This window comes from Glycine max, chromosome 4 (assembly GCF_000004515.6).
Source record: "Glycine max cultivar Williams 82 chromosome 4, Glycine_max_v4.0, whole genome shotgun sequence".
NCBI classification, from domain to species: domain Eukaryota; kingdom Viridiplantae; phylum Streptophyta; class Magnoliopsida; order Fabales; family Fabaceae; genus Glycine; species Glycine max.
The window spans coordinates 47,423,001-47,450,575 of record NC_016091.4 but is presented as its reverse complement, the minus strand read 5'-3'; the positions used below and the strand labels follow the sequence as shown (position 1 = coordinate 47,450,575).

The following is a 27,575-nucleotide window of genomic DNA, read 5'->3' as shown; positions in this document are numbered from 1 at the left end:
TTATGATTTGAATTACTTTAATTAAGATAATTATTTTAAAAGTTAACAAATTTATCATATTTATGAATTATGATTGAATGATTATGTAAATTTTTATATTATTATTATATAATCTTTTTTCTCATATTATATAGTTTAAAGTTCATATAAGAATCCTATTAAAAAAAATTTAAGTCTCACATTAATTATAAATAGTATTAAGATAAAATATATAAGGAAGGACATATTTTTATCCATATACCAAACTTAAAAGTGCTAAGCATGTGGGGTGTATGGAAAAAAACTTTAATATTCTGTGAGGTGAGAGTTATTTCTTAATTTATATGATATTATTTTTAGTTGAGGTGAGACTTATGATTTTTTTCCTCAATACTCACCTGCAATTCATTTTTAAATTGAACTCTAGAAATTATAAATCAATGAGCATAAATTATAATATTTTTCAGTCAATTTAGAGTGATTTTAAAAAACCTTAAGGACTTAATAAAAAAAATAATTAACAAGATGGAGGACCCAACTAAAACATATTGTTTAGGAACCTTTTTGAAAATTCTCAACTAATCTAGGGACTTAGTAATTTAACCTTTTAGATATCGTTCTTAGTTCAATTTTGGTGTTGGAATTGTATACATTTTTCCTAGTTGAATATGGATGATGTAATTTCGCTGTGGTCTGATTATTGATTATGGACTTTTGATGCTAAAATTGTATGTTTGAATTTTGTTTTAAGTTGTTTTTGTTTAAATATTGTTTTAAAATTGTGTTTGAATTTCGTTCTATCTTGTTATTACTTGAATATTATTTTTAATTTTTTTAAAAAAATTAAATTGTGAAAATTGAGAAGGGAAAGTGTTGGAGTGAATAACTAACACTTTCTCTTCTCAATTTAAGCCTCCATTTTGAAAGGTTTATAATTAAATATAAGTTGATATCAAAACACTCCCTTTTGGGAAAAAACATTGTGAGCGAGAAAACTAACAAGGTTTTTCTCTTTTCAATCATGCTAATTGGAAAGGGAAAAGTGTTGAGTGAATAACCAACCCTTTCTACACGTTGGTGCATAATTTAGAGGGCCTTGGTTGTTTATCCACCTCCTTTGCCAACATTTAGAGCTTTTTCATCTTGTACTTCAAGGCTTCTTATCTCTCTATCATCTTAATCTCATTGTCACATCTTACAAATTCTACTACTTAAACCGCCCATCCAACTCATGTCCTCTACCATAACCCCATCATATCTCACATTTGGAAGAAAGCAAAGATGGAAAATTGGTTAAAAGGTTTAGCGAAGATTAAGCTCTAAGTAGCTTTATAGTCACCACCCAAGAGACCAAGATTAATGAGTTTCAAAATGACTCATTTTCCATGCCTATGGAAAGTAAGGAAATTGGATCAAAGTACAAAATTACCTTATCGAATGGATCAAAGTTACTAATGATAACATCGTTGCCCTTTTGTAATAACGCCATTGCCCACCATTGACACTAACAACATCAGATTTCAAGAGTTATAGTGCGAGCAATATGCTCAAAAGGTCATTATTCTTTGCATCAATGAATATCTTCTTCTTTTAACAATTCATTGTATGGCAAAGGAGTTTTTGCTTCTCTTTCCTGTTATTTCACTCTACGCTAGAAGACACCCTTTCTTTTAGTTTATTTCTCAACCTTGATCCTAAATCCTTGGATCTTAAGTTTGACAATTTGAAAGGGGATTTGAAAGATGCAATAATAGATTGTGTTACTAACATGTGATATAGTTAGTAGATAACTTTGTTACTAACAAGATTTTGATCTTCATGTTGTGTATGAAAAAACATTGATGAAAAAAGTTAATTCCTTGAATATATCTCAAAGGATAAGTTTTTGTTTATCAATAAAAAATTTCCAGGATTAAGAAAAGTAGATGATGCTAAGAAGACTTAAAAGACATTCATAGAGTAAGAGATCGCGAAGAAAAATGGAACCTCTAAGTGACACTTCATATCACTGGCTTTATTATTTAGATTAGCTTGTTTACTATTTGGGATCTTGGTGCCAAAACCATGGTGCTTGAACTAGATTTGAATCAGGATTCGTTTGATTTATTCATTAAATTGCTTTTGCTACTCAATACTCATTTCACCCCTCACCGTCTCATCGATCAATTATTCTCTGCTACAACAACTATTGTCCAAATCTCCTTTACCAAAATTGCTCTTTCACTTTGTGACAAAGTACCATGCTTACTTCATATTTGTCATGCACGATTTGGGCAAGCAATGTTCCTTGATCAAAATGATTCAACTTCAACTATTTCTATTTTGGGCTCTTACGTTTACTTATTTGACAAGATTCCAAAAATTGTGTCTTCATAGTTTAATTAAGAGTGTATAAATTTAAAGTTAAATCTTCCAAGATTGGTTCGGATGAAAATGGATGGTGTGACATTACATAAACACATTTTAAAGACCAAATTGGCTAATTTTCCTAAATAAATAACTCCAATTATATTAAAAATTCAAATCAATAAAGACTAAACTAAATCTGTCCCAATCTTACCAGACAATGAATGAAAATGAAAACACACTTAAAACGTGACTTAGTGTAGTTTATATTCCGTCAAAGCTTTTAGCATTTCATATAATTAAAATAAAATAATGGCAAATAGACAAATACCATCTTTTCTGACGAAGATAATTGAGAAACAATATATTCTCTTTAAGTAAAACTTATAAACAATATTTATTACAACAGTAAAAATATCCATTACTGAAAACTCTGAAATACAAATTGTTCAATCCTAATGTTAAAAGTACAATTTAATAACAAAATTAGCAAGAGCTGAATCAAGAAAAAGAAACTCAGTTACAAATCACAATAATAATAGTTGTTTTGTGGGGAAGTAGACCAGGAAAAGTCTTTGTCATCTTTTTCTACTGATTATACAAAAATAGTGGCACAAGATAGAATCGCCACTAATAATGTGAAAATGAAAATTCTCAATAATTAATAACCACCAAAATTAAACAAAGTGGAATGAGAAAAAAAAAAACCCTATTACAAGTCGAAGAGACTGAAGAGGTTCGGCGACGGCTGCGGCGACGCCACGGCGACGGAAAGAAACCCCGACGGACTCGCCAAGAAGCTGCTCGCCGACCAATATGACGGCGAAAAGTCCTCCCCGGAAATTGGCGGAGAAAACACCTCCGCCGGAATCGGCGGCAAGGTTCCCGGCTCTGGCGTCAGTATCCCCGGAAATTGACCTACTTCCACTCCCTCCTCCAACATCCACGCGATGTCGTCGTCTTTGTAGTGCAAAACCCTTTCTCTCTCCGACGGGCTCGTTTTCTCGATCGAGGCCAGCCTTGCCGCCGGCGACACATCGCCGCGACCCGCCGGCGGGTACTCGCCGGAGGAAGCTCCGGTGAGGCGCTGGACCACGTCCATGAAGTCGCCGGGGGTGACGTGGATGACTTTGGGGGAGACGGAGTAGATTATCACCGGTTCCCGCTGTTGTAGGTTCTGCTCCGGCGGCGCGTGGGGGTGGTTATGGTGGTGGTGCGCCGGGTGCGGCGGCGGCTTCTTGATCTTGTGCGAATCTTTGCTCACTTTGAGAGGCGGCGGCCGCGGGCCCTGGAGCTGAACCTCTTTTTTCGGCGGCGGGGCTCCGCCGAAGGGAATCTCCGGCGGATTCATTCGGAGGAAGAGAAATAATCTGGAGCGGCGAGGTGTAGAGAGAGAGTGCGGTGTGAGGTTGAGAAATGAGAAGAAACAGAAAATTGGAAGAGAAACTAAACGGAGTTTGGAACTGAATTTTTTGAGTAATTTACTTTCGGAACAAAATAGATATATGCACATTTGTTGACTTTTGAGGCGAGGTGTCGTTGACTCCAACCCCATTTTTGTGTTGTAATGTGGTAATTTAGTAAATTCAAGAAAGGTTCGTGATTAATTGAAGTTTTTAATCAGGTTGATTTTTTTCTTTATTTGTCTTCAAAATATACTAGTTGAATCAAACACTTTCTATGGGGTGAAGATGGAATACTAAGTACGTTTTTTAGATTAATCGAGTAAAGTCAACAATCTAATCTTATTGTTTTTCTGGTATACGATTGGAGAATTTTGAATTTATGACTTTATTTTGATATTACTTGTTAGATCAAACACTTATTATTAGATTCAAATCTATAATCTATAATCAAAGATAAAAGTGTAATTTTACTTTTTTTTAGAGTCAGCAGTTAATTTAAATGGTTATACTCGTTATAACTTTTAAGTCCTGTTTTTTTTTACAAGGTTATAAGTCCTGTGCTGTGAAATGTTAAAACTATCAATTCCTTATAGTCGCTATATTTGATGTGATATTTTAGTTAATTTTTATAAATTTATATTCTTTTGTAGGAGCTTAAATGTAATTTAAGTATGATTTTTGTAAAAAAGGGTGTTTGTGGGTTAATATTTGAATTTGAACTATAGTAAATCTCAAATATAGTCAAACCTTTTTTATTAGTGCTAATGGTGTCCTACAAAATCAAGTAACATAAAAATGTATTTAATTTGTCTATAAAAAATTATAAAAATGAATTAAAATATATTGAAAATGTAAAATAATTTATATACTGCCATTTAGTTATAGAGGGTCATATTTTATGAATTTATTAAATTTTATAATAATTACCATAAAATTAAATCACAAAAAATGATTTGTAATTGATAGAAAATGTAAGATTAATTTTACAAACAAAACATGACAATTAAACTCTTGCTTATATTAATGGGAATTTTAAAATATGACTCTGGATTCTTTAGTGTTCCTAACTAATAAAAATATAATTAAATAATAATAAAATTTAATAATGAATTTTTTAATTTTTAATAAGCAATAATAATTTTATTAATTTTTAAAATAATTATCTTAAAAATTATATGAATAATAATTTCAATTTGATTAAAAATGTATACTTTTTTATAGTGACAATTTATAAAAATTAAACTATTAAAAATATTTAAAAAATTATTGTGTATAAAGATACTATGCAAAAGTAAAATACTCTATTACACTTCACAGTTAAATTTTTATTTAAAAATGAAAATTAGAAAATAAAATTTTAATTTTAAAATTACATACATTTTCCAAATAATATACTAAAATGGCGTGATTTCACCGAGATATTTAAGAAAATTAAGATAATTAATATGAACACAATAAATTAATACAAAATGCTTTCCAAATTTCATCACTGTATGGGTTTTTTTTTAGTTGGATAACTTGGTTAATTTGTAATTTGTATAATATTAGTAATTTTTAAAGTATAATATTTAATATTATTATCTAGTTTAGTTTAAATACATGGATAATTTTTACATTATAATCTAATTATAGATTGTCATTTATCATATGATAGTTTAGTTTATAATAAATATTAAAAAGTCATATCTAAATTAACATGGGTGTATAAATTTTGAGAATGGTTGAAATTTCAACCATTAATGAATTTCAATCATTAAATACATTCTTTATTCCTCTAAAAAATTACATTTTTTTATTAATGGTTGAAAATAATAGAACGAAAATTTTGTAAATCCAACTTCTTATTTAATGAATTATAGTACTACGTAGATTCCTGAAAATTTGTTAGCCCTTTCTTACGGCACGATGTCACTCACAAATTAAAAAAAAATGAAGATAATTAATATGACCACAGTGAATAAATATTTTCCAAAATCATCACTGTATGGCGCTTCTTTTTGGTAATATTCTTAAAGAATAATTAATAATTAACACCCTATGCGAGTTTTTTCTGTTAAATATATCATTTATCACATGTAAAATGTAATAAGATTTTGTAATATTATATTTATTTTTTTAATGATCATCTAATTATATATTATCATGTAGCATTAGATTAAATATTTTTTATTATATTTAAAGTCTTATATATCCAATATATATATTAAAAGTCTTATCTTATGTAATATGAATACACTCTATAAATCTCTATAACTATTAATAATACTTTTCGAGCCCATTCTTTGTATTTTTTTTTATTTTTTACAGTGATCACATTGTTTATCAATGATTATTATACTTTATTGAAAATCAGAAAACGAATTTTGTAAATCCCACTTTTTATTTATTTAATGAGTTTCAATCTTAAAATTGTAATTTGAAACAAAATTTAATTAATAAAAATGAGTATTAAAAAAAGTGTTGAAAAATATATTACATAGATTCCAGAAAATTCTTTATAGAGATAGAGTGAGAAAATTAAATTAAAAATTAATGATTATTAATTTCTCTCATTATATTTAGTAAAATATTCCATTTATTAATTTTTTACCAAGTGTATTACCATATTGGATATCAAATATTTAAAATTCAAAACCTTCCAATGGTTGCAGTGTAAAATTTGAAAAAAAATCCTGAAACAAAAGCCAAACGTCAAAGCGTTGACCGATCAACGGGGCCATTTTCGTCTCACCAAGCAGAAACGGCTAGGACTCGGTGACGGTAAGGAAACCCGGAACAGTGCGCATGGTTTCACGCATAAAAGTTAGTGCGCAGGCCTGGCGCACGATAGCACCACCATTCACAGCGCGCCACTTCATTCATCCACCACACTCTCCCGCGTATAAAAAGCAAAAAAGAGAAGCGCAAACGAAAATAAATAAATAAAAACAACACACCAACAAACTCATTTTTCTTTTCCCCATTTTTCTCTTTCTTTTTATTTATTTTTTTTCATTTTCTTTTCCCCTTCGCTTCGTCTCCACAGTTCACACCATTCTCGTCTCCCTCTCCAACAAACCGTTTCCTCGGGAATTGAGAATTCCAATTCTGCCCCTCGCGGCTCCGCGAATTTACCTATCCGAGCCATGGCTACTGCCACCACCAATTCTTCGCCCTCGGCTCAGCGCCACGTCGGCTTCAGCCGCCGCACGCAGGCGCCGCGCCAGCTGGACGACGACTCGCCGCCGGTGAACAAGTACCGGCTGCTGTCGGAGATAATGGCGCGCGCGCCGTACGCGGTGCTGGAGAGAGAAACATACAGCGACCTCTTGTGCGACCAATGCGGCTCCGGCGAGCTGCCGGAGGAGCTGCTTCTCTGCGACAAATGCGATAAAGGCTTCCACATGAAATGCGTCAGGCCTATCGTCGTGAGGGTTCCGATTGGGTCGTGGCTTTGCCCTAACTGTCAGGGAGGGAAGAGAGTGCGGAGTAAGAGACTCTCATTCTCTCATTCTCTTCGCTTCGTTCTCTAAACGTGTTTGTGTTTTTTTTTTTCTGTTGTATTTTTTTAATTTTATTTTACCTTTTGCGATTATGAATATGACATTGTGTCTGCATGTTTCAGCTTTCTCTCAGAAGAAGATAATTGATTTCTTCGGGATTCGGAGGAGTTCTGATGATGCTAATGACAAGCGTTCTTCTCAGGGTGATGATTAATTTCAGACATGTTTTGGCCGAGCAAAAAAAAATAAAATTTCAGACATGTTTGTTATCTTATACGTTTTAATCTCTTATTATTTTTTTCTCAAAAAACTTGTTTTAACAATTATTTTGAGAACACAAACACGTCGAGTGAATCGTCTTTGAAATTCGCGTTTGGTTTTGTGAAAAGTATTGTGGATTCATGAGAAAAATAATTGGACATCAGAGTGTGGCTCGTGAATTATGTGTTGTATTGCTTGTGTGTTTTGTGTGTTGTTAGAGATATGCATGAGTTCATGTAATGACCTTTCGGAATTTGTACTAACGTTTTCTGAATGCAGCATGCGTGTGTGGTTGAGGGGTTCATATTCTTGAGCCTTCTGGATTGTGGAGTGTTTCTTTTCGATTATGCAGGATATGGGAGTACTGATGTTTCCATCACTGGGTGCTGCAAATTTTAGGCTTGATTTGCAATAGATTATCGTGTTTAATGATAGATATTGCCAAATGCAATTATTGTGGTTGGGAGTTGAATCAACTGATGGCTACTAAAGTTTTTGTTTTTGTTTTTTTTATTCCTTATATATATGCCTTTCTTTTTCATGATCTAGACATTAAGATTGAATTGAATAAAAGATTTGTTTTTTAATTTCAGTTGCATGGCAATTGGAAAATTATGTGCCAGGCGGCTGCTAGGTCACATTTTGTTAGCATGCAGATTTTGGTGTAATGACTCTATGAAACCTAATCTGTTGTTTGAAGGCAAAGGAGGTCAATCAAATGTCTAATGGCTTAGCAGTCATCATAGCTGTTTTTTTTTTTTCATGGGGTTCTTAAAAAGTAAAATTGATAATCTTCACCTGAAATTATGTCTTTGCAAATTCTATGCGGATGTCACATCCACTTGTTTAGCATATATATGCCTTCATGCTTGTAGAGAAGTGTACTGGACCTATTTTTTTCTTTCATGAATAACTCTAAAGTCTAAATTCCCTTGGCTTTGTATGAGAATGCACTGATGCCCCATTTAACTCAAAAGTTATGTGAATGTTTGTATAAAAACCGCAGCTAACACTGAACACTTTAGTTGTCAGCTTGAGTATTAGAAAATAGAGAAGTGAGAGTACAATTATGTTTGGAATAGATACAGCAATAGGCTGTAAACAATCTTAACAGCACAAATACTAAATAGTCAAGTTGATGTCTCCAAGGAACAAGAATAATGAAATCTATGCTGGAGACTTTGGAAGTAGAAAAGGAAAATCTGACATCAATGTAGAATTGTAGATATAGATTGATTTGAAAGTGATCTATCATTTGGCAACAAATGATGTTACTATAGCAACTTTTCATGGAAACTAAAAAGATTTTGGCTTAATTGAGAAAATGCTTGTTACACTCTGCATTTACATGAGCTCTTTGTTACAAGTAATGAAGGCTGTAGAATAAATGATGCATGTTAATCTCCCTTTGAGTATTTGTTCCTTCAGATTTTTTATGAAATATATTCTTGTATGCTTTTGTTTTCCTAGGCTGGCCAGCACTTCTAAGTTCATGTTTGTTTTTACTGCACAGCGGATGTACCATGAATCTTTAGATGATTTTTTATTGGTAAAATAGGCAAGAAAAAGAAAAAACTTTTAGATATTTTTTTTCCTTAAACTTAAATGATCATGTTTTGACATCCTGTTCTTAATATTCAGTTAATTTGTAAAGGGTACTCTTTAGTATACTCGTGCCTCAACTTTGTGGGATGTCCATATAATACTAAACATATGATATCTGATTGGAACTTTTTTTTCTTGATTTATCTGTTCTGAACTTCTAGATGCTAAGAAGCGTCGGAAACGTTCACGGCCTCTGGTATTACATAAGAAAAAGAGGAGATTGTTACCATTTGTTCCTACAAAAGATCCTGCCCAGAGATTGAAACAGATGGGTTCTCTTGCTTCTGCTTTAACAGCCTTAAATTTGGAATTCAGTGATCACCTCACATACTTGCCTGGAATGGCTCCTAGATCTGCAAATCAAGCCTCACTTGAAAATGGCGGCATGCAGGTTTCAACTAATTATTTTTCTTGTACAGTTTTTTTAACCCCTAGAAATGGACCTGCAACAAACAGGCTAATTAATTAGCATTCACATCTCCATTGTGTTCTTATTTGATAGTGTTTTATACTGTTTCCTGTTAGACTCTTTCCAAGGAAGACATGGAGACCTTAGAAAAATGCATTGCTATGTCTAAAAGAGGCGAATTCCCTCCCTTTATGGTTGTTTATGATTCACGTGAAGGGTACCCATCTTGAACTCATCACCATGAAGTAGGAAATCAACCTACGGTAACTTAATGTTTAGTGGATTTTTCTGTGATGCAGCTATACTGTTGAGGCTGATGACCTAATCAAGGACATGACAATTATTGCTGAATACACTGGCGATGTGGATTACCTTGACAAACGGGAACAGGATGACTGTGACAGTATCATGACCCTTCTTCTTGGAGCAGAAAGTTCTCAAAGTCTTGTTATTTGTGCTGATAAACGAGGAAACATTGCTCGCTTTATCAGTGGCATAAATAATCACACACAGTAAGCCTGTCTTGTTTATCTCATGCCAAATTTTCAATTAAAAGAATAGAATAGGAGGGTAGTGGAAAGAATGAAATGGATCGTTTCACTTAAGGTTCCTCCTTTCACATAGACATATTTCTTGCGGTGCAATTTATAAATTGTTTGGTTTTACCTTGCTCTTTAAAGAACTTGATATTTTAATATTCCAACTTTTACTTTTTATTTTTCACGTACTATTATATTTGCTAATTCTTAAGTTTCTTGTATTTAAAACTTATCCAATTCTGATGCAGGGAAGGTAGGAAGAAGCAGAATTGTAAGTGTGTGAGATACAATGTTAATGGTGAATGCAGGGTCTTTTTGGTTGCTACTCGTGATATTTCTAAGGGAGAGAGGCTATACTATGATTATAATGGTCATGAGTATGAATACCCGACTCATCATTTTGTCTAAGTGGAAGACAATTACCTCCTAGAGTGGTTGGGACGCAATTTTACAACCTAGTGTGGTTGGGACACAATTTTAGATCCTCGGGAAAGGATTTTATTTATATTCTTGAAAATTTCAACTCATTGTTGCAGATTCAACAATGTTTCCCCTAAATTATCGCCATGGGCCATTGATTGTAATTTATGCTGTAGAGCTGCCCAATTATGTGGCTTTAGAGATGATAGAGTACCTTAGGAAAACCTTGCTCATGTAGGTTATGTCTCAGAAGATGGGATATATACATTATTTTTTTCAATACAGTTTCGAGGAATTTAAATGATTCTCAGATTTTACTTGGAAGTGATAGCATTCGATCTTTATTCTCCTTTCCTTGTCTTTTATTATTTCTTTAAATACTGGTTTTGAATGAAATATTGGTGGATTTTGTTTTGTATGCCAACCTAACCGTGAGAGATGAGTGGTTTGAATACACTTGAAAATACATATATAGATATCCTTTTTTAAATGTTTTTTCTTGTATTTAAAAGAAAGGCTGGACATGTGTTTGCTAAATTTTATATGCATAGGTACCTTTATCAGTTGCAATGAGTATTCTCATGTTTCGATTTTTGAATGAAATTCATGTTGGAAATTCAGTAATTGTTATACTGAATTCTTTATTGCCCTTTTTGCTTAGACTTCGTGGGGGCGTGTAGATACATTTTAGAAAAATTATAATTGTGATTTGTATGCCCTCTATACCATGCTCTCCTATTGAGGATAGCACATTGACTTGTAGTTTAACATGTGTGCTTTGTATTTGACTTCCTGTTCACACGTGAGTCAGAGAGAATAGAATAACTATTTTACTTCACGTTGGATTTCGATGTTTATAATTATAAGGACCTTTTAATTGGGAATTTTAAAATTATTCGTTGAGAACTACATTTATTTATTTTTGGATTGGGCATCCATACATTTATCCTTTGTTAGGTCATTACTGCCCATGTTTATTTTATATAGACATGTAAATAATGCCCCACACGCAAAAGCTTGAGGCCCCTTAGCATGATTTTAAACAATATTGTTTTCTTCTAGGCTTTTCTAGGTTTGTTTTGTTTTAGATCTATCTTCCTTAGTAGATTCATAGGTTGCTGCTATATTTGGTAGATTGTCTATAAGGTTGTCTAATTCGTGTATGCTCGGAATGTTTTTCTTTCCAAAACAAATTGCATCTTCTCTATTTTGTATTTTATTTTATGAAAATGTTTGATAGACATTTCATATGCTATCTAACATCTAGAGAGATAAAGAAAAAAAATATATGATAGTTTATGACGTAATAGAAAGAAAAAAAATGAGAAATGTTGGAGTATTTAAAACAAAAGATAATTCATTTATCGTTACTCTTTTTATGTGTGAGGACAAATTACTATTTTTGTCTACAATTTTGATCAACAAAGGCATTGGGAGTTCAAATCTTTAGCTTATTTATCTAATGTGGATAATTTTTTTTTAAAATTATCAAGTGGAGGCAATTTTTTAAAGACTTAAATATGTTTTTAGTCATTTAAATTTGAGTAGTTGTTTTTTTGTCCTTAAAAAATTGTTCTTATTAGTCCCTCAAATTTTTGAAAAGCTATTTTTAGTCCCTCTTTGTTCAATATGTTTATCATTTAACAATTTGTGACCGTTTTTAACTGCCAAAAAAAATTAATTTAATTTTTTTTAAAACAATTTCTCACAATTTTAAGTTGTCAAAATATTTGACTCATATGAATTGGTGGTCATTTTTTTCATATTTTGGCAATTTTGAAGAAGAAAAATAAAAACATAGATGTTGAATTGTGACGATTTTATATCCTTATGAATTTAAATTTTTACAAATCATTTTTGAGGAGATTAAATTATAAAAATTCTAGTGTTGAGAAACCACTACAATTGTGACACCATTAGCGCAAATAAATAAACGAGCTAAAAGTAGTTTTTCAAAAATTTGAAGAACTTATAAAAGCAATTTTTTTTAAGAACTAAAAAATGATTATTCAAATTTAAAGGATTAAAAACATATTTAAGCATTTTGAAAAAAAAATCAATTAGAGGTAAGTCATTGAAAGTCACTTTAAGTTGAAGTCGCATGTATATCCACAACTTTTGAATTTTTTGTCATACTAAAATAGTATTCATGAAATACAACTTTTCCTTAATTGAGGACTTTTTTTTCCAAAAACTACCCCATTTGGTAATTAAAAAAAAAACTACCCCTATTAGTAAAAAAGATGCAAATTTTCTTGTTTCACACAGGCGTATACATCGGTGTAACTTTAACAACTATTACATCATTCTATAACTTTTAACATGATAATATTTTTTAAAAAAATTACCGTTGGATGGAAAGTTCCTTTCACATAGATAACATATCCAAAATTTCATATTAATCCAAAATCATTTGTTAGCTCATTTGTATAGATTAAAATCGACACAATATAAACATTTCAAAATATACTAAAAATATAGATCATTTGATTACTTTTTCGTTATTTAATTTTGAAAAAATTTGATACAAACGATCTTGGTAATATATACATATAATTCAACGGTTGAATAAATAAAAATCACATTTTATATTAAGATATAAAAATGATATAATACTTGTCAAAGTTATACCGGTATAATTTAATCTTTTTATATATATATATATATATATATATATAATGTATGTATTGTGTAAAAGAATTTTATATTTTCATCTAATTACAAAGTATTATTTTTATATATGATAAACTTGCTGACTTTTATTCATTATCTTAAAAGTTATACCTATATGATTTATAATAAATTGAGAGTGTAATTTTTGTTTTGCAATAATAATGCATACGAATAGTGCATACAAATTAATCTTAGAGAAAAAAGGGTTATTAGATGGATTAGGAAGAAAAACACATTTCATTTTATTTTTAGTTCATTTTATATGTTTTAAACAATATAAATAATGAAAATTAACATCTTTCTATTTGTTTAAACATGAAATGGCAGTTCTTTGATTTTCCATTTTGATGTAAACCTAACAATTAAGTTTGAGAGATTTAGAGTGGTAAGGTTGCTTGGTGATTGAAGGTAGAAGGAATGTGGAAGAGATTGTCAATTCAAATCCCCCCACTATCAAATTAAGAACTAATATTAATCTTTAAAAACAAGTTTAGGAGATTTGATTGTCTTCGAAGATGGAGAGCTTTATCATAATAAGGTTGTTAGATCAATTGAAGAAATAAATATTGGTCCATTTAGTAATGATTGAACTTGTAACTCACAAGTACGTGAATTCAAATCTCATTATCCATGTAATAATCTCATTGGTTGGTAAAATGTAAACATTTTTATAATTATTCTTTGAATCTTTGAAGTTTGTCCTACTTCTAAAGAGTCTTTAAGATGTAATTGACCTAAACTTCTTTTATATCAAAATTAAAAATTGAAGGAACATAAGTCTATATAATTTTGATCATATGTTTTTTCTTTGAACAAATTATTCTCTTGTTCCCTTGGGTTTAGTGGTTGAGTTTTGACCAAACTTCAAAATAATTGAGTAGAATTATCTCTAATTGAGAATATATTCTATCAAAGACGAATCCAAGATCTCAAATAAAGAAAAATAATTTATTTAAAGATATAACAATAAAAACACAAATATTAAAATCAAATGCAATGGGCATAAAAGTATTTAGTAAACTAAAAAAAAGCTAGCAAATAAAACACAAAAGTTGACAAGGGATGAAAATGACGAACAATAGGTTCAAATCATATAAATAGAGGCAAAAAGATAACAATAATAGATAATATGTGTTTATATTTTTTTAAAAATAAGGGGGTGCTTTTAAGAGTTTGTAGAACTTCTATGCTTGAGTTATGAGTTTGATAAATTATATTTTTAAAAAAAGTATGAATAATTAAAAATAATTTTATTTTATCATAATATAAATTATTTATCATAAATTAAAATATAATTTATATTTAAAAATTATTAAAAAAATTAATTTTAAAATAATTTATATATTTAAAGTATTATATTTTTTTACAAATTTTAATTATATAAATAAAACAAATAATAATAGTTGTACACACACTATTCAAAACACAAAATATTGGGCTGTTCAACAAGCCCAGCATCCGAACTGAAGCGGATACCTCGTTTGTGCGCCAGTTCCAGTGTGTGCAAAGTGCAGTGATAGAAAGCTAGCTCGCTAGCTAGGGTTAGGGTTAGGGTTAGGGTTTCTGCGTTTATGCGAAGATGACTAAGTTCAGGAAATTGGGTCGACCCACCGGTCACCGAATGTCCATGCTCAGGTTAGTTCATACTTTCACTTCATTCGTTTTTTGTTTTGTTTTGTTTTGTTTGCAGAGATGCTGAATCGTGCGTTCCCTTTTATCTAGAACCATGGTCTCGCAGTTGGTGAAGCACGAGCGCATCGAAACTACTGTCGCCAAGGTACGAGTCATGGCGACGTCGTTTACGACCCTGTGAATTTCAGATTGTACTTAACGTGTTTGTAATTTGATCGCAGGCGAAAGAGATCAGAAGACTCGCGGATAATATGGTGCAGCTTGGAAAGGAGGTGTGTATGGGTTTCTTTATGATTCTAATTCTAATTCATGTTGGGGTCAACTGATTTGCACTGTGAGTTTGACTCTTTGTGCAGCTTCTTTTGATTTGTGTTCAAAGATGGGTTTTAAAACAGGGATGAATCTGTTAAGTTGGGGGTGGGTGGTTTATGTGTGAAATTGTGAATACCTTTTCTGTTTGTTCAAGTTGTACTTGGTGCTTTTACTAATATGCAGTTTTAAATTTATTGGAGCTCTGTATTTGTTAGTGGCAACTGTTGAAGTGCTAGTATGGTTGCCACTTGCCGTTTTAGGGGAATGGGTAGGTGCGTTTTGGTGCTGATGCCATCCAGATTTCCGGGTATGCCATGGTTGAACTAGAATATATGGTTTGGAGGGGTAAAATAGAAATTTTAATGTTAGTTTCGCTCCTACAGGTGTGGAAGCTCTCTTTGTTGTGCTATGGTATCGGAGCCATTTATTGGCAGCAACAGATGAGAAATTACTTGTCTTTTAAACCTATCTATTGACTTTTTAATTTTTTAGGACAAGTTAGGTCTATGAGTCCATCTCAGTTTTTTTTGTTTTTGCACCTGTATGACCTCTTTTCCCCCCCTCCATTTCAGTATTCTATAGTTTTTTCACCTCAATCAGGGCATATGGCTAGTTGGGGTTTGGGGGAGGGGGGAGGGACTCCTCATTTGTGTTTTCTTTCCCTTTAGTACTTATTAATTTGATTTTGTCAAACTTTGTATTGTGAACTGTGAAGTGAACTTGTCCCTATATGTAAAAATAAAAAATAAAAAATTCACCTTGGCCTTGAGAATGAACTTGTCTGGGTAGCCTTTTTTTTTTTAATTTAGCTTGATTGCTCATTGCTGGCATTGGCTTATAATTTACATTATAAATTATTTTAGGGATCCCAACATGCTGCGAGACGTGCTGCTAGTTTTGTGCGAGGAGATGATGTCCTTCACAAGCTGTTTACAGAACTGGCTTATCGGTACAAGTAAGTAATAAACCTGATATAATTTCAGTTGTCAGTTTATGGTAGTTAGCTGTAACACTGACCAGAGATTATGTTATGCAGGGATAGAGCTGGAGGATACACCAGATTGCTTCGGACCCGTATTCGAGTGGGTGATGCTGCACCGATGGCCTATATTGAGTGAGTACATTGCCACTTACTTTTCATAGTCTAGTTTTAGACTCATTTTTTAGGTTTATTTGGGTATCCACTTGATTTCACTTAAGTGATTGTTTTCTCATCTTCTTGATGTTGCTGCCTAATATGTTGTGTTGTTATAGTTTAATACTTCAAACCTTCGAAGTTGCTTATAATGAGGAGGTTGAATTTGAAACTTCGTATTTAAAAAAATTATATGCTTTGAAACAGGTTTATTGACAGAGAAAATGAGCTTAGGCAGGCAAAGGCACCAACTCCTCAGCCACCACAGAGAGCACCCCTTGATCCCTGGGCACGTTCTCGTCTCAGCAGGCAATTTGCACCTCCTAAAGAGGATAAATCTGGATCTGATTTGTGATTCTATTAATGCTGTACTGTGTTTTTCTCCCCATAGCGTGAGATATCTGAATATTGATTTTGCTTATTGAATCTATCTACACATGGTTTGAAAAATAAAACTATTCTCTGCTTTTCTACTAGAGGAAAATATTCATTGATGTGTAAAAATAATTCGACCGAATCTTGTAATTGAGAAAGGAAAAGAAAAGAAAAATCTCAGAACACCCTTATCTCCGAGTTTTGATGATGAGTTTGCTATTTTTTTGTTTAATTGGAACTTGATAGTTTTATTGTAATCCCAGAAAGATAATGAATTGTATTAAAGCCTAAATCAATAAGTGGAGGGGTAAAAACTAAAAAGTTAAATGAATGAACTTGTCCTTGACTTGAGAACTTGGAAAAATGCTTATCCCCCCTCCCTCCCTCTTTCGGTATCTTGAGCGGGCCTAAATCAATAACTTATATCTTAACCTCGTAGTTGTACTGTTACCCCCCTTTCCCTTATTGTGCGAAAAGGATTATTGAACTGTTACGTTTGGCAGCTGAAAATCCTATTGCAAATGCAGTGCTCTGTTTGCTTGTGGGATTTCCATAATCCTAACTGCCTTGCATGGCAATGTGTAACGCTGGAAGCACTTGTGAACAGCAGTTGTCAATAGGAAGAGAGAAGCTTGCATGCTCAGGAACACAGTTCGGATATTAATTGGAAGCCAAACATGAGACATTTTTTTAAGGGTGATAACCAAGCTCTAATAACTTTTGAACGGTTGAACCTGCATTATTTTGTAACGAGTTTGATGTTACAACTCTAAAATTAGCTTTGTTAGTGTATATATTATTTTAAAGTGCGGGGGGACAGCCCAGGCATGCTCGTATGCCCACTCATAATTATGGGATAACATGTAGCTTCTTTGATTCATATTTTTCTGTATTTTGTTTAACAAGTTTCCTATCCTTTCTAACGGACAATGAATAAAAAGAACAAAGTTTTTAAAGTGGTCCCTTACTCCTCTGCACTCTCAGATGTCAAAACTCAACCTTTCCAAGGAAAAGAACATGCATAGAACTAGGATGTACAAAATCTGCTACAAGCGTGCAAGAAGATAACCTTTACCGTTGCTTTGCTTGCAATACAGTATACGCACTTCCTCACGTCTCCATATTCCCTTTCATTTTCCTTATCTCATTCCATCACAGTATAGAGTATAAAGAATTCTATGTTCATCAAAGTTTCAATATATATTTTATTTTATTTTATTATTGTAATTGTAATACATGGGATGGGAACACTAGGCATACGTAGCGATGGGTGCAAGGCTTCCTTATTACTATAGCAAGTCTTCCCCAAGCATTAAAGTACAAGCTTGTTCGGTTATAACTCTGCCACCTGTTCTGCCTTGGACTTTAACATAGAGTTTGAATTCTTTTCCCTTTTTTTCCCCTTAAATCATAGTGGATGATGCTATCAGAAATTGTTTATAACACTGAATTAGCTAATATCCCTTTTTAATGGGAGTTCTTCCCAATACTGTTTACCTAACTAAAAAATTATTATTTCCCCTAACCCTTAAAAATAGTGTGAAAGTGGGGTGGAGAAGAAAGAGATAGAAATAAAAAGGATAAAAAAATGGAAGAGAGAAAAAAAAAATGAAAGATGTTATTAGAAAAGAAAGAGTGAGTGTAAAATGAATGTGTAAAGAAAACTCCCCCCCTAAGAATACATATTACATAAATCAAGAGGATATATAAAAAGTAATTTTAAATCAAGAGGTTAAGTGTATTATGGCAATTTTATGTAAGGTAGAATTTAGTTTTTTTTTTTTTTTTGTAATAATGAAAAAGTTGACAAGTAAGTCACATTTACTGTCACTTTACAGAACCAAGGATGTAGGAAAATCAATTTTGTTTTTTTAATTTTTTAAAACTGTATGTCTTTATGTTCAAAGACTAAGACCCGTAAAAGTAAAACAAATCCTGGAGGCAGGAGGGAACAGGGGTGGTCAACTAGTGCAATGTTCCTTTTTTGATTAATAAGAAATCTTTTTTATTTCAGTTCATTAACCTTTTCATGGCAGTTTTGACGAATTTTGGTAGTGCCCAGACCATGGGTTTGGTGAAATAGTCTATGAAAGGACACCTAAACGAATGTCATCAATCTGAAGGACAATTTCATTATAATTGCTTTATACGAATGAAGAGAGCAAAAAAAAAATAATAAACTCGTGTTATGTGTAGTTGTCTTGGCAGCTGATTAGGTGCTTGATGTTGCCACCCAATTTCTTCAAATGCAGATGAACTTCATTAGTATAAAACATTAAGAGAAAATTTTAATGATAAGAGTGTTTACCTACAATTGATATGCAATTAACTAAGGCATTTTCTTATAAAAGAGAAAATTAGGGAGGGAATGCAAACCCTGAACATGAACAAATCAAAATCAAGGGCCAAAAGTCTAATAGGGAGGGATATAAAAGTTATAGTTTTAACAGGCTTCCTTGGTTAAAGGCATTTCCCAATATTGGTAGAAAAGTAGAAATATCAGGTTTTCCTATTCGACACATGGGATTGGGACATGTGGTCACCTTTACTCTAAATCCAATGAACAATTGTTTTCATTAACCTAATCATCCCTATCAAGTAGCAACAACTCTCACTAAAACGACAATTTTTGTATTTAGGTTTTCGATTTTGTTTTCTATTTAATAAATGTTTTTAATAACAAAATTCCGACTTAATCATGGACTAATTAATAGAAAGTTTGATAACTCAAAGGATTAATGCAATAATAAACTCATGCACTCTCTCTTTTCCGTATGGAAATAGCAAGAAATTAAAAAGGGCAAAATGTTTGCATATTGGGCATCTTAATTAGTATTAAGCTTCTCTTATTTGGGGTGAACAATTTCGAGAAAATTTAACTGCTTTTTGTACAGTTAGAACTTCAAAGATCTTAGAAGCCATTGCAAATTAAGGCCATGCATACTTTGCTAACTATTTAGTTCCACAGCCAATCGAGTGCTACAATGTCTCCTCCGTATTACAGTGGCTTGTCAACTAGAAATTAATAGTTGATAGCTTACAAAAAAAAAGTTGATATTACGTCACCAGGAGTGTAAAATAAACGTTTGCTTAAATTAAAAATCTCATCTCTTTATATTATTTTGTTTTAAATTTTATATAAAAATTGCATATTTTGATCTTTACGTAAAGAAGCACTTGCAAATTAATCTCTATCATGCTGTTATAAAAGTAACTAAATATACTTTTTTTAGTCTTTATAAAAAAAATACATTCTATTTTCTTTTTAGAATAAACACATATTTTCAAAACATCAAAACAGAGTCTTACCATTGCAACTAAGTTGACACCGTAAGCTCTATCCATCATCTGTCAGCAAATCCAATATTATTAACAACAATACACTTCTATTTGGTTTCTACATGAAAAATGTTCTACGTTTTGATGCTTCCAAGGAACATTTTGTTGTTGTTGTAGCCCTATTTGAATAAACTGCATAAGAAACGAAAATAAATTTAATTTTTCATAAATTAAAATTAATTTATGAACTTCATCTTGCAGGGAAATTAAACGAGAGCACTTTTATAAACATATTAAATGTATAAGTTGATTTTAATTAAGGTAAGTTTTTCCTCCTCCAATTAAACTGGAGAATAAAAAAAAAGAAGAAGAGAAATGAGAGTAATAAAAAGAAAGGAAAAGAAGTTGATGGATGCGGCAGAGTTGGTGAGTACCAAAAATTAGAATGAAACTAAAAGATGAAGGAAAAATTCTGAAGGACGTTATTGGGAGGGTTACTCGGTCTATATTGACTCAAACGCCCCAACAATGCCATCATTAAGTGTTTTTTCTGTTTCTTCTTCCATGGTCTTCTCTCTGTTCTCCATAAGGTCGCAGATTTCTCTATCTCTCTTTGTGCTTCACAACAACAACAACAACAACAAGAGCATTGTCTATCTTCTTAATTAGTTCCTGTTTTGGTATACATATATATAACCATGTTTTGCCCTTCTCACGATTGTTATTTGTTATGTTTTTAATTTGCCTAGTGGAGTAAATTTACCATGTACTATTTACTATATATGTAGGCCTTGTCAGTTCCTACTTATGACACTTCTTTTATGATTCTATCAACTCTTCTTCACTTCTTTTATCTACATACATTGAAAACCATTTCAGATATATTTGCAACTTCAACATGATAAACTATTGAACACCTTGATCTCTATATATTATGTTTTTAGGAGTACTAGTCTAGTTTTTCATTAGTTGATTGGACCATTATTTCTTTTGTTAAGATAAATTAATTCATTAAAGTAGCTTGTTTTATTGGTTTGTGCAGGTGGTCAGATGGTAGCATGCCCCTGTAGGTGAATAGTTAATTAAAATGAGAGGAACAATGTCAATGGGAACTTCTCCTCTTGCCGTTGAAGCTAGACACCGTTTGCCTGCATCCATGTGAGTTCACTTAACTTCATTAATTTCTTCTTCATTCTCTGCAGCTTCTTTCTCTTTTCAGGATCACAAACAAGATCAGGTGTTTTTTTAACATAAAAGATTCCCCACTAAGCTTCAAATCATCATGTTTCCTCTTTGGGACCTATTATCATAATGAGATGAGAAGTGTATAGTTCACTATCTATTATGAATTTAATTTAAATATACTAACGTGTAATAATGATATATATTCAATATCTTTTAAGTGGAAAATCATAAAAGATTTTAGATTTATATATGTTTTTAGTTTCTCAAATATAAAATAATTTGATTTTTGTACATCCAAATTTAAAATTAATTTTTTTTTAGTGTCTACAATTTGAAGAGAGAAAAAAAATATTTTTAGTTCCTTTCGTCAAAACACAGTTAGAGATTTCACATACTTAACTAACAAATTTTACAAGTGTTTACATTGTAATCTACTTTAATTTTGTATTCTTATTATCAAATTTATGTTTTTTCCTCAAAATATTTATTTTGACAGAATTTAGATAAAGGACTTCTGGCTGGGTAAAGAGAATAAAAAAGACTTTTTTTTTCGAATTATAAGGCTAAAAATTAATATTAAATTTTGAGGATAAAAATAAATTTATCTCTCAAATTTAAAGTACGCCCCGAAATTTGACACTCAGCATGATAATTAAATTTATCATTGCGTTTGCAACATGTTAAAAAGGCAATGTATTTGTTCTCGCTCTCAGCCAACCATTAAGGTTGCATTTCACCTTATAACTAGGACCCATCATTTTTATATTATATAGAGTTCTGTTTGAGGTTAAATATTTTCTCTTCCTTTCTCGTAGGAATTACTTTTTCTGTTTCAATTTGATATTGACTAGGTTAGGCAGCACACATACATGCTTCAAAATAAACACTTGACTAAACACTTCGATCTTCATTGCTATATTTTATAATTTTTTATTTTTTGAGTTTCAATATCAATACAAATAAAAATATTAGAATATTTTGACAAAAAGCTATTTTATTAACTAATGCTAGGTTTTAAAATATTAAGCATTTATGTATTTATTTATTTATTCTTGTAATTGTGAAATTGACACGTTAACTGTTTTCACCATTTTCTGAATACATACTTAAAAACATGAAACAAATTTATAATAATGTGAACTTATTATTATTATTATTGTTATTTTAAGAAATGAAAATAAAAGATACTTGCCTTTATCTAAGCTTAATTTATGTTAATTTTATATGTTGTATCATGTGTTATATATCCTATAATTTTTAAAACTTGTAGTCTTTTTTTGTGTGTCATTATCCATGCATGATATGTCTAGTTTCTATACATGTTTCCTAGTAACCAAGGAAAATTGGCACAAAATTCTGATTGAGAGAACTGCGTGTTATATAGCTTAATTCCATGCATCCACCTAGTTGGATTTGAAGTATATCGTAATGTTGTGAAATCCTTTTCAAACAACTGGAAGTACCTGCATATGTTAACATTTTGTGGGATCGTACACCCTTTGATATCTTCTGGAAATGACAATGACATTTTATCTCAAAAGACTTTTTATTCAGATTCTAAGGAAGCTAAGGCAACCACTTCCATATTTTTCTGCCATCAATCTCTTATTTCATGCTTTCGTGCAAATCCATATAGCCAAGGATCCTTTGGCTTTATTAGCGTTTATCAAGTCTGTATCAACAGTAAATCACGTAGGGAGCAATATTCTATATTCCTAGGACGGACCAACTATCTATCTATCTATATATATATAACAGTATATCCAACTGGTCCAATAACACCGTTCTATGGTTGTTACAATTTACAAAATATTTTAGGTTTATGATATTAGTGTTATAAAATAAATGAAAGAATGTTATTTACACAAACAGATGATCCTTGGTTGACACTTTACGATTTCATTTGAGTTAATTAAACTTTCTTGCAAATGAACCAAATACTATACAATTTGCTCACAAGTCACAAGAGAGAGTACTGAAATTATCAGTTTTACACTCTACACTTGGAGGGTTTGCATATTTTAAAATTATGGGGACCCATGTGATTTTAGAATTGCAATTAAGAACAAATTTTTTTAGCATGCTTACTATTTTATAGAATTATGTTTCTGTTACATTCTCTAGAATCAGAAGGTATGAGATGTTTCAATCTGTCAATGCCTTTTTGATCGAGTTCCTTAAATCACATCTGTATGCCCGAAAACGAATTAGTTATGTTTGCGTAGAGCTTAAGAATGATGACGAACTTATATATAAGATTTGGAACAGAATGATTACTGTATGAGACTGATCATGCGGTAACCAATAGAAATTCCAATTGTCGTAAACACTAAGTAATGCTTATACGTTTAGTGTTTATCCTACGTAGCATTTGAACTATTATTACACATGGAGGTGCAAACATTAACTGCGGTAAACGGTAAGGACTGATCCATTCATGTTTTTCATGAAAAGACTGAAATATGATTTCGTTATCATATAAAAATCAAATCAATAATGTTGGGGGGCCTTTGGTTTCACAGGAGAAAATTCATAGTTTGATTTTCTCTGTTTAATATGCATTTTGAAAAATAACATTCATGGTCAATGATATTTTTTTAATCAATTTTTCATGAAATCTTTTCTATTGAGGAAGTGAGAATATTACTTTTTTAAATTTAGTTTTTCTTTTACTACAATAAAAATATCATATTATTCTTTATTAATTAAATTATATAATATGATTAATAATTAAAATTATTGGTAAAAATATATATATCACTTTTATTCCTGAAAAATTTATCTAAAATTTTTTAATGACCAATCAAATAAATTTTATTTATTATGAGAAAAAATTATAATTTTCAAACATAAAAAAACTTTTCTCTTACCAAACGTTCCATACATAAAAAATTACTGACTTAAAATCTGTAAATGTCTATAGAGAAAAATAGCACACAAAATTTTCTCCATAACAAAGCTCTCTTGAAAATCCAAGATTAGAGTAGAGGCTGAGATTGACACGTCTACTAAACCAATAAAACTCATATCAACAATTGTTTCTTTTTCTTATTATCTAGTAAATTTGTTCTGAGTCATTACATGGTACAGTGAAGATTTATACAAACGAAGACTTCCAAGAAACAAAGCAAAAGATGCAGAGAAGCCTTTCCACTTATCTGTCCAAGATAGGAGCTCAAGATGCAAATTGTCTTTCTTAAAACTTATCCTATTGATAACCATATGCGGCATTTTTGTAACCCTCCTATACTCTCCGGAAGTTTACAATACCAACCATTTATCAAGCTCTGGCACTCGGTAAGTATAACTATCATTCCTCTACATACACTTGCAAATGCAACACGATTATATCTTCGGTCCCTAGATTAAAATTTTCTAAAGTGAACTTAACAGGGATTAAAATTTTTATTGTATTAAGGATTGGTTTGGTGTCTCTTAAAATGAGAGGGGAAATTATAAGACAAAATCATCAGTAAATTTTCCACCCAAATTTTGTAGAATGAATGATATATACACTCATAATATAAAAGATTTATATTTATTGTTATCTAATTATAAATTATTGCAATAATTTTTTTGATTTTTTAATAATTAACTTAAAAGTTGTGCTAATGATGATTTTTTTATTGATTAACAATGAAAAAATATTAGAGTTACACTCAATTTTATGGGAACATGAAACTTCCTTATAATGCTAAATTGATATAAACTACTACCTCTTGTCAGATTCATAATTTAGCAAAATGTGAAACAAAATTCTCTTTATATAAAGTAAGAAAAGAACCAAATCATCATTAGTTTTATATATACTACGAAGTAAAATTTTATTATATTGTTAATTTGATATCCTTTAATGAAAGTGGTGTAATGTGTGAGTGTATCTCTAATAGTCTAATTTTACATACAGGTGGATATGGGGTGGTTCAGATCCTCGTTACATGTCCAATGTAGCCACTGACTGGGATGACATACTGAAAATTACGGAGAAACTGACAGGGGAAGATGAACTTGAAGGAATTGGGCTAGTAAATTTCAACAAGACTGAACTAGCACAATGGGAGCATCTTATTCCTGATGCAACACATGTTGTTCTGCCTCTGGAGTATGCTGCAAGAAATGTGACGTGGGAGTCCTTGTACCCGGAATGGATCGACGAGGAAGAAGAAACCGAAGTTCCTGTTTGTCCTTCTCTTCCAAGTCTAAGATCCCCTGGCATAAGACTTAACCTCATTTCTGTGAAGCTTCCTTGTAGGAATGGAGGGAACTGGTCTAGAGACGTTGCTCGTTTGCACCTTCAGCTTGCAGCTGCTGCACTTGCAACCTCTTTCAAAGGCAACTACCCCGTTTATGTGCTCTTCATTACCAACTGCTTTCCAATACCAAATTTGTTCTCATGTAAAGAACTAGTTGCACGTGAAGGGAATGTGTGGCTATACAAACCAAACTTGAGTGTCTTGAGAGAAAAGGTCCAGCTTCCTGTAGGGTCTTGTGAACTTGCACTTCCTATGAGAGGCAAAGGTAAGTTATGCTCTCTTTCTGTGTCCTTCACATTCTTGACACAAAACATCATTATTATATGCCTTCAAAAGCATAGTTAATTGTTGCAAATGTCTATGTTTCACCAACAAGGTTTTTAAAATCGGTCTGCGATTGCAATGTCAAGGTTTTTGGGTTCTCTGCAACCACATTACCACAGTTATGGCCTCATCAACCATATTCGTTTGTAATTTCTCGCACCGATCTTGACCAAACTGCAACCACAACTTGAAACTTTGTTCACAAACAATGACTTGTTTACATATTCGTATATTTTCTGGGTATTTTGATGGTTGCTGAAGACTCCCAAAATGGAGACTTGTGGAATAAAGAAAATGACCACCACCCTTTTCTTTCATGCTTAAACATACTACACTCTCATCCATGATCATAAGAATTAAAATGTCATCGTTGCAATGTGATTATTGCATGTTCTACTACTATCATGTTGTTGCCATTATATTTTTCTTAACAAGAAGTTGACACTAAAGGAATTGAATTAATTTAATTGTAAGCAGAACTGGTATACAATGGAAATGCTCCCAGAGAAGCCTATGCAACAATTCTGCATTCGGCTCATGTCTATGTTTGTGGGGCTATAGCTGCTGCGCAAAGCATCCGCATGTCTGGATCAACTCGAGACCTTGTAATACTTGTTGATGAGACAATCAGCAGCTATCACAGAAGTGGTTTGGAAGCAGCAGGTTGGAAGGTTAGAACAATACAAAGGATCAGAAACCCCAAAGCTGAAAAAGATGCTTACAATGAATGGAACTACAGCAAGTTCAGGCTATGGCAGCTGACAGATTATGACAAGATAATATTCATTGATGCAGATTTGCTCATACTAAGAAACATCGATTTCCTATTTGGAATGCCAGAAATCACTGCCACTGGAAACAATGCCACTCTCTTTAACTCGGGTGTCATGGTGGTTGAGCCATCAAATTGCACATTCCAGCTCCTGATGGATCATATCAATGAGATTGAGTCCTACAATGGAGGAGACCAGGGATATTTGAACGAAATATTTACGTGGTGGCACAGGATACCAAGACACATGAACTTCTTGAAGCATTTTTGGATTGGCGATGAGGAAGAGAAGAAACAAATGAAAACTCTGTTGTTTGGTGCAGAACCTCCAATTTTGTATGTCCTTCACTATCTAGGTGTGAAGCCATGGTTATGCTTCCGGGACTATGATTGCAACTGGAATGATGATATCTTTCATGAATTTGCAAGTGATGTTGCACATGCAAAGTGGTGGAAGGTGCATGATGCAATGCCTGAGCTTTTGCAGCAGTTTTGCCTGTTGAAGTCAAAGCAGAAGGCACAGTTGGAGTGGGATCGTAAGCAGGCTGAAATAGCAAACTACACGGATGGGCATTGGCGAATTAAAGTTAAAGATAGGCGCTTGAAGAAATGTATAGATAATTTGTGCAACTGGAAAAGCATGTTGCGGCACTGGGGAGAGACAAATTGGACAGATGATGAGTTTTATACTCCAACACCACCTACAGTTATCACAGCATCTCTTTCTGCTTTATGAGTTGTCAGTTGCACTTTCTATTTTCCTTGCTTATGTTAAAGTTTCCTAGTGTTAGGAACAAGGGATGATGGGAACATTTTTCCTCATACATATTTTTTATGCATAAAAATGGTGTATTCTATTCTATGGTCTGATTCTGATCATAAAGTAACAGATGTCACCACAAATCAATTTTACAGGAATTTACCTATAGGCATACTTCTTTGTTAAATGGTCATAACTCACAAGATATGCATGAGTAACTAATGTTTTCTTGTTTGAAGACTACAAGCAGAAAAAATCAAGGATAATTGTCTGTACCCTAAGCATGTGGCAAATGAATAGAGCGAAAGCAACAAGACAGGTAGGAACTAGGTGGTAGGTTGAGCTAAAAGTTAAAAGCAATTCTGCAGACATTTGGACTTGAAATTAAACAATAACTGTTTTTGGGATTTGATTTAAAATTTGAATAC

General features: G+C 32.1%; 4 protein-coding genes across 7 annotated transcripts; 3 read left to right on the top strand and 1 right to left on the bottom strand.

Moving 5' to 3' along the window:
- Positions 1–2,845: 2,845 nt before the first annotated feature.
- LOC100786334 (protein MKS1) lies at positions 2,846–3,926 on the bottom strand. The gene has a single exon (XM_003523189.5). The coding sequence runs from the start codon at positions 3,878–3,880 to the stop codon at positions 3,038–3,040; it is 843 nt and encodes a 280-aa protein (XP_003523237.2). The 5' UTR covers positions 3,881–3,926; the 3' UTR covers positions 2,846–3,037.
- A 2,717-nt stretch (positions 3,927–6,643) lies between these two features.
- LOC100785817 (probable Histone-lysine N-methyltransferase ATXR5) lies at positions 6,644–10,727 on the top strand. Its single transcript, XM_003523188.5, has 6 exons — positions 6,644–7,199; positions 7,336–7,416; positions 9,241–9,470; positions 9,605–9,705; positions 9,788–10,000; positions 10,276–10,727. Exons 1-6 carry the CDS (start codon positions 6,857–6,859, stop codon positions 10,433–10,435), a joined length of 1,128 nt encoding a protein of 375 aa, XP_003523236.1. The 5' UTR covers positions 6,644–6,856; the 3' UTR covers positions 10,436–10,727.
- A 3,849-nt stretch (positions 10,728–14,576) lies between these two features.
- LOC100785280 (50S ribosomal protein L17) lies at positions 14,577–16,772 on the top strand. The gene is made up of 6 exons (NM_001253978.2): positions 14,577–14,755; positions 14,843–14,897; positions 14,974–15,024; positions 15,928–16,019; positions 16,101–16,178; positions 16,407–16,772. Exons 1-6 carry the CDS (start codon positions 14,700–14,702, stop codon positions 16,552–16,554), a joined length of 480 nt encoding a protein of 159 aa, NP_001240907.1. The 5' UTR covers positions 14,577–14,699; the 3' UTR covers positions 16,555–16,772.
- Positions 16,773–20,045: 3,273 nt separating this feature from the next.
- On the top strand, positions 20,046–27,313 carry LOC100780439 (UDP-glucuronate:xylan alpha-glucuronosyltransferase 1). 4 transcript variants are annotated; one of them, XM_006578733.4, is made up of 5 exons: positions 20,046–20,443; positions 20,896–21,011; positions 24,129–24,335; positions 24,946–25,556; positions 26,093–27,313. In XM_006578733.4, exons 2-5 carry the CDS (start codon positions 20,941–20,943, stop codon positions 27,121–27,123), a joined length of 1,920 nt encoding a protein of 639 aa, XP_006578796.1. In that variant the 5' UTR covers positions 20,046–20,443; positions 20,896–20,940; the 3' UTR covers positions 27,124–27,313. The 4 variants fall into 4 exon arrangements, with proteins under 4 accessions (XP_006578796.1, XP_006578795.1, XP_040870897.1 ...); XM_006578732.4 differs by having other exon boundaries at positions 20,046–20,533; XM_041014963.1 differs by lacking the exon at positions 20,046–20,443 and adding an exon at positions 20,628–20,646.
- The last annotated feature ends 262 nt before the right edge of the window (positions 27,314–27,575 follow it).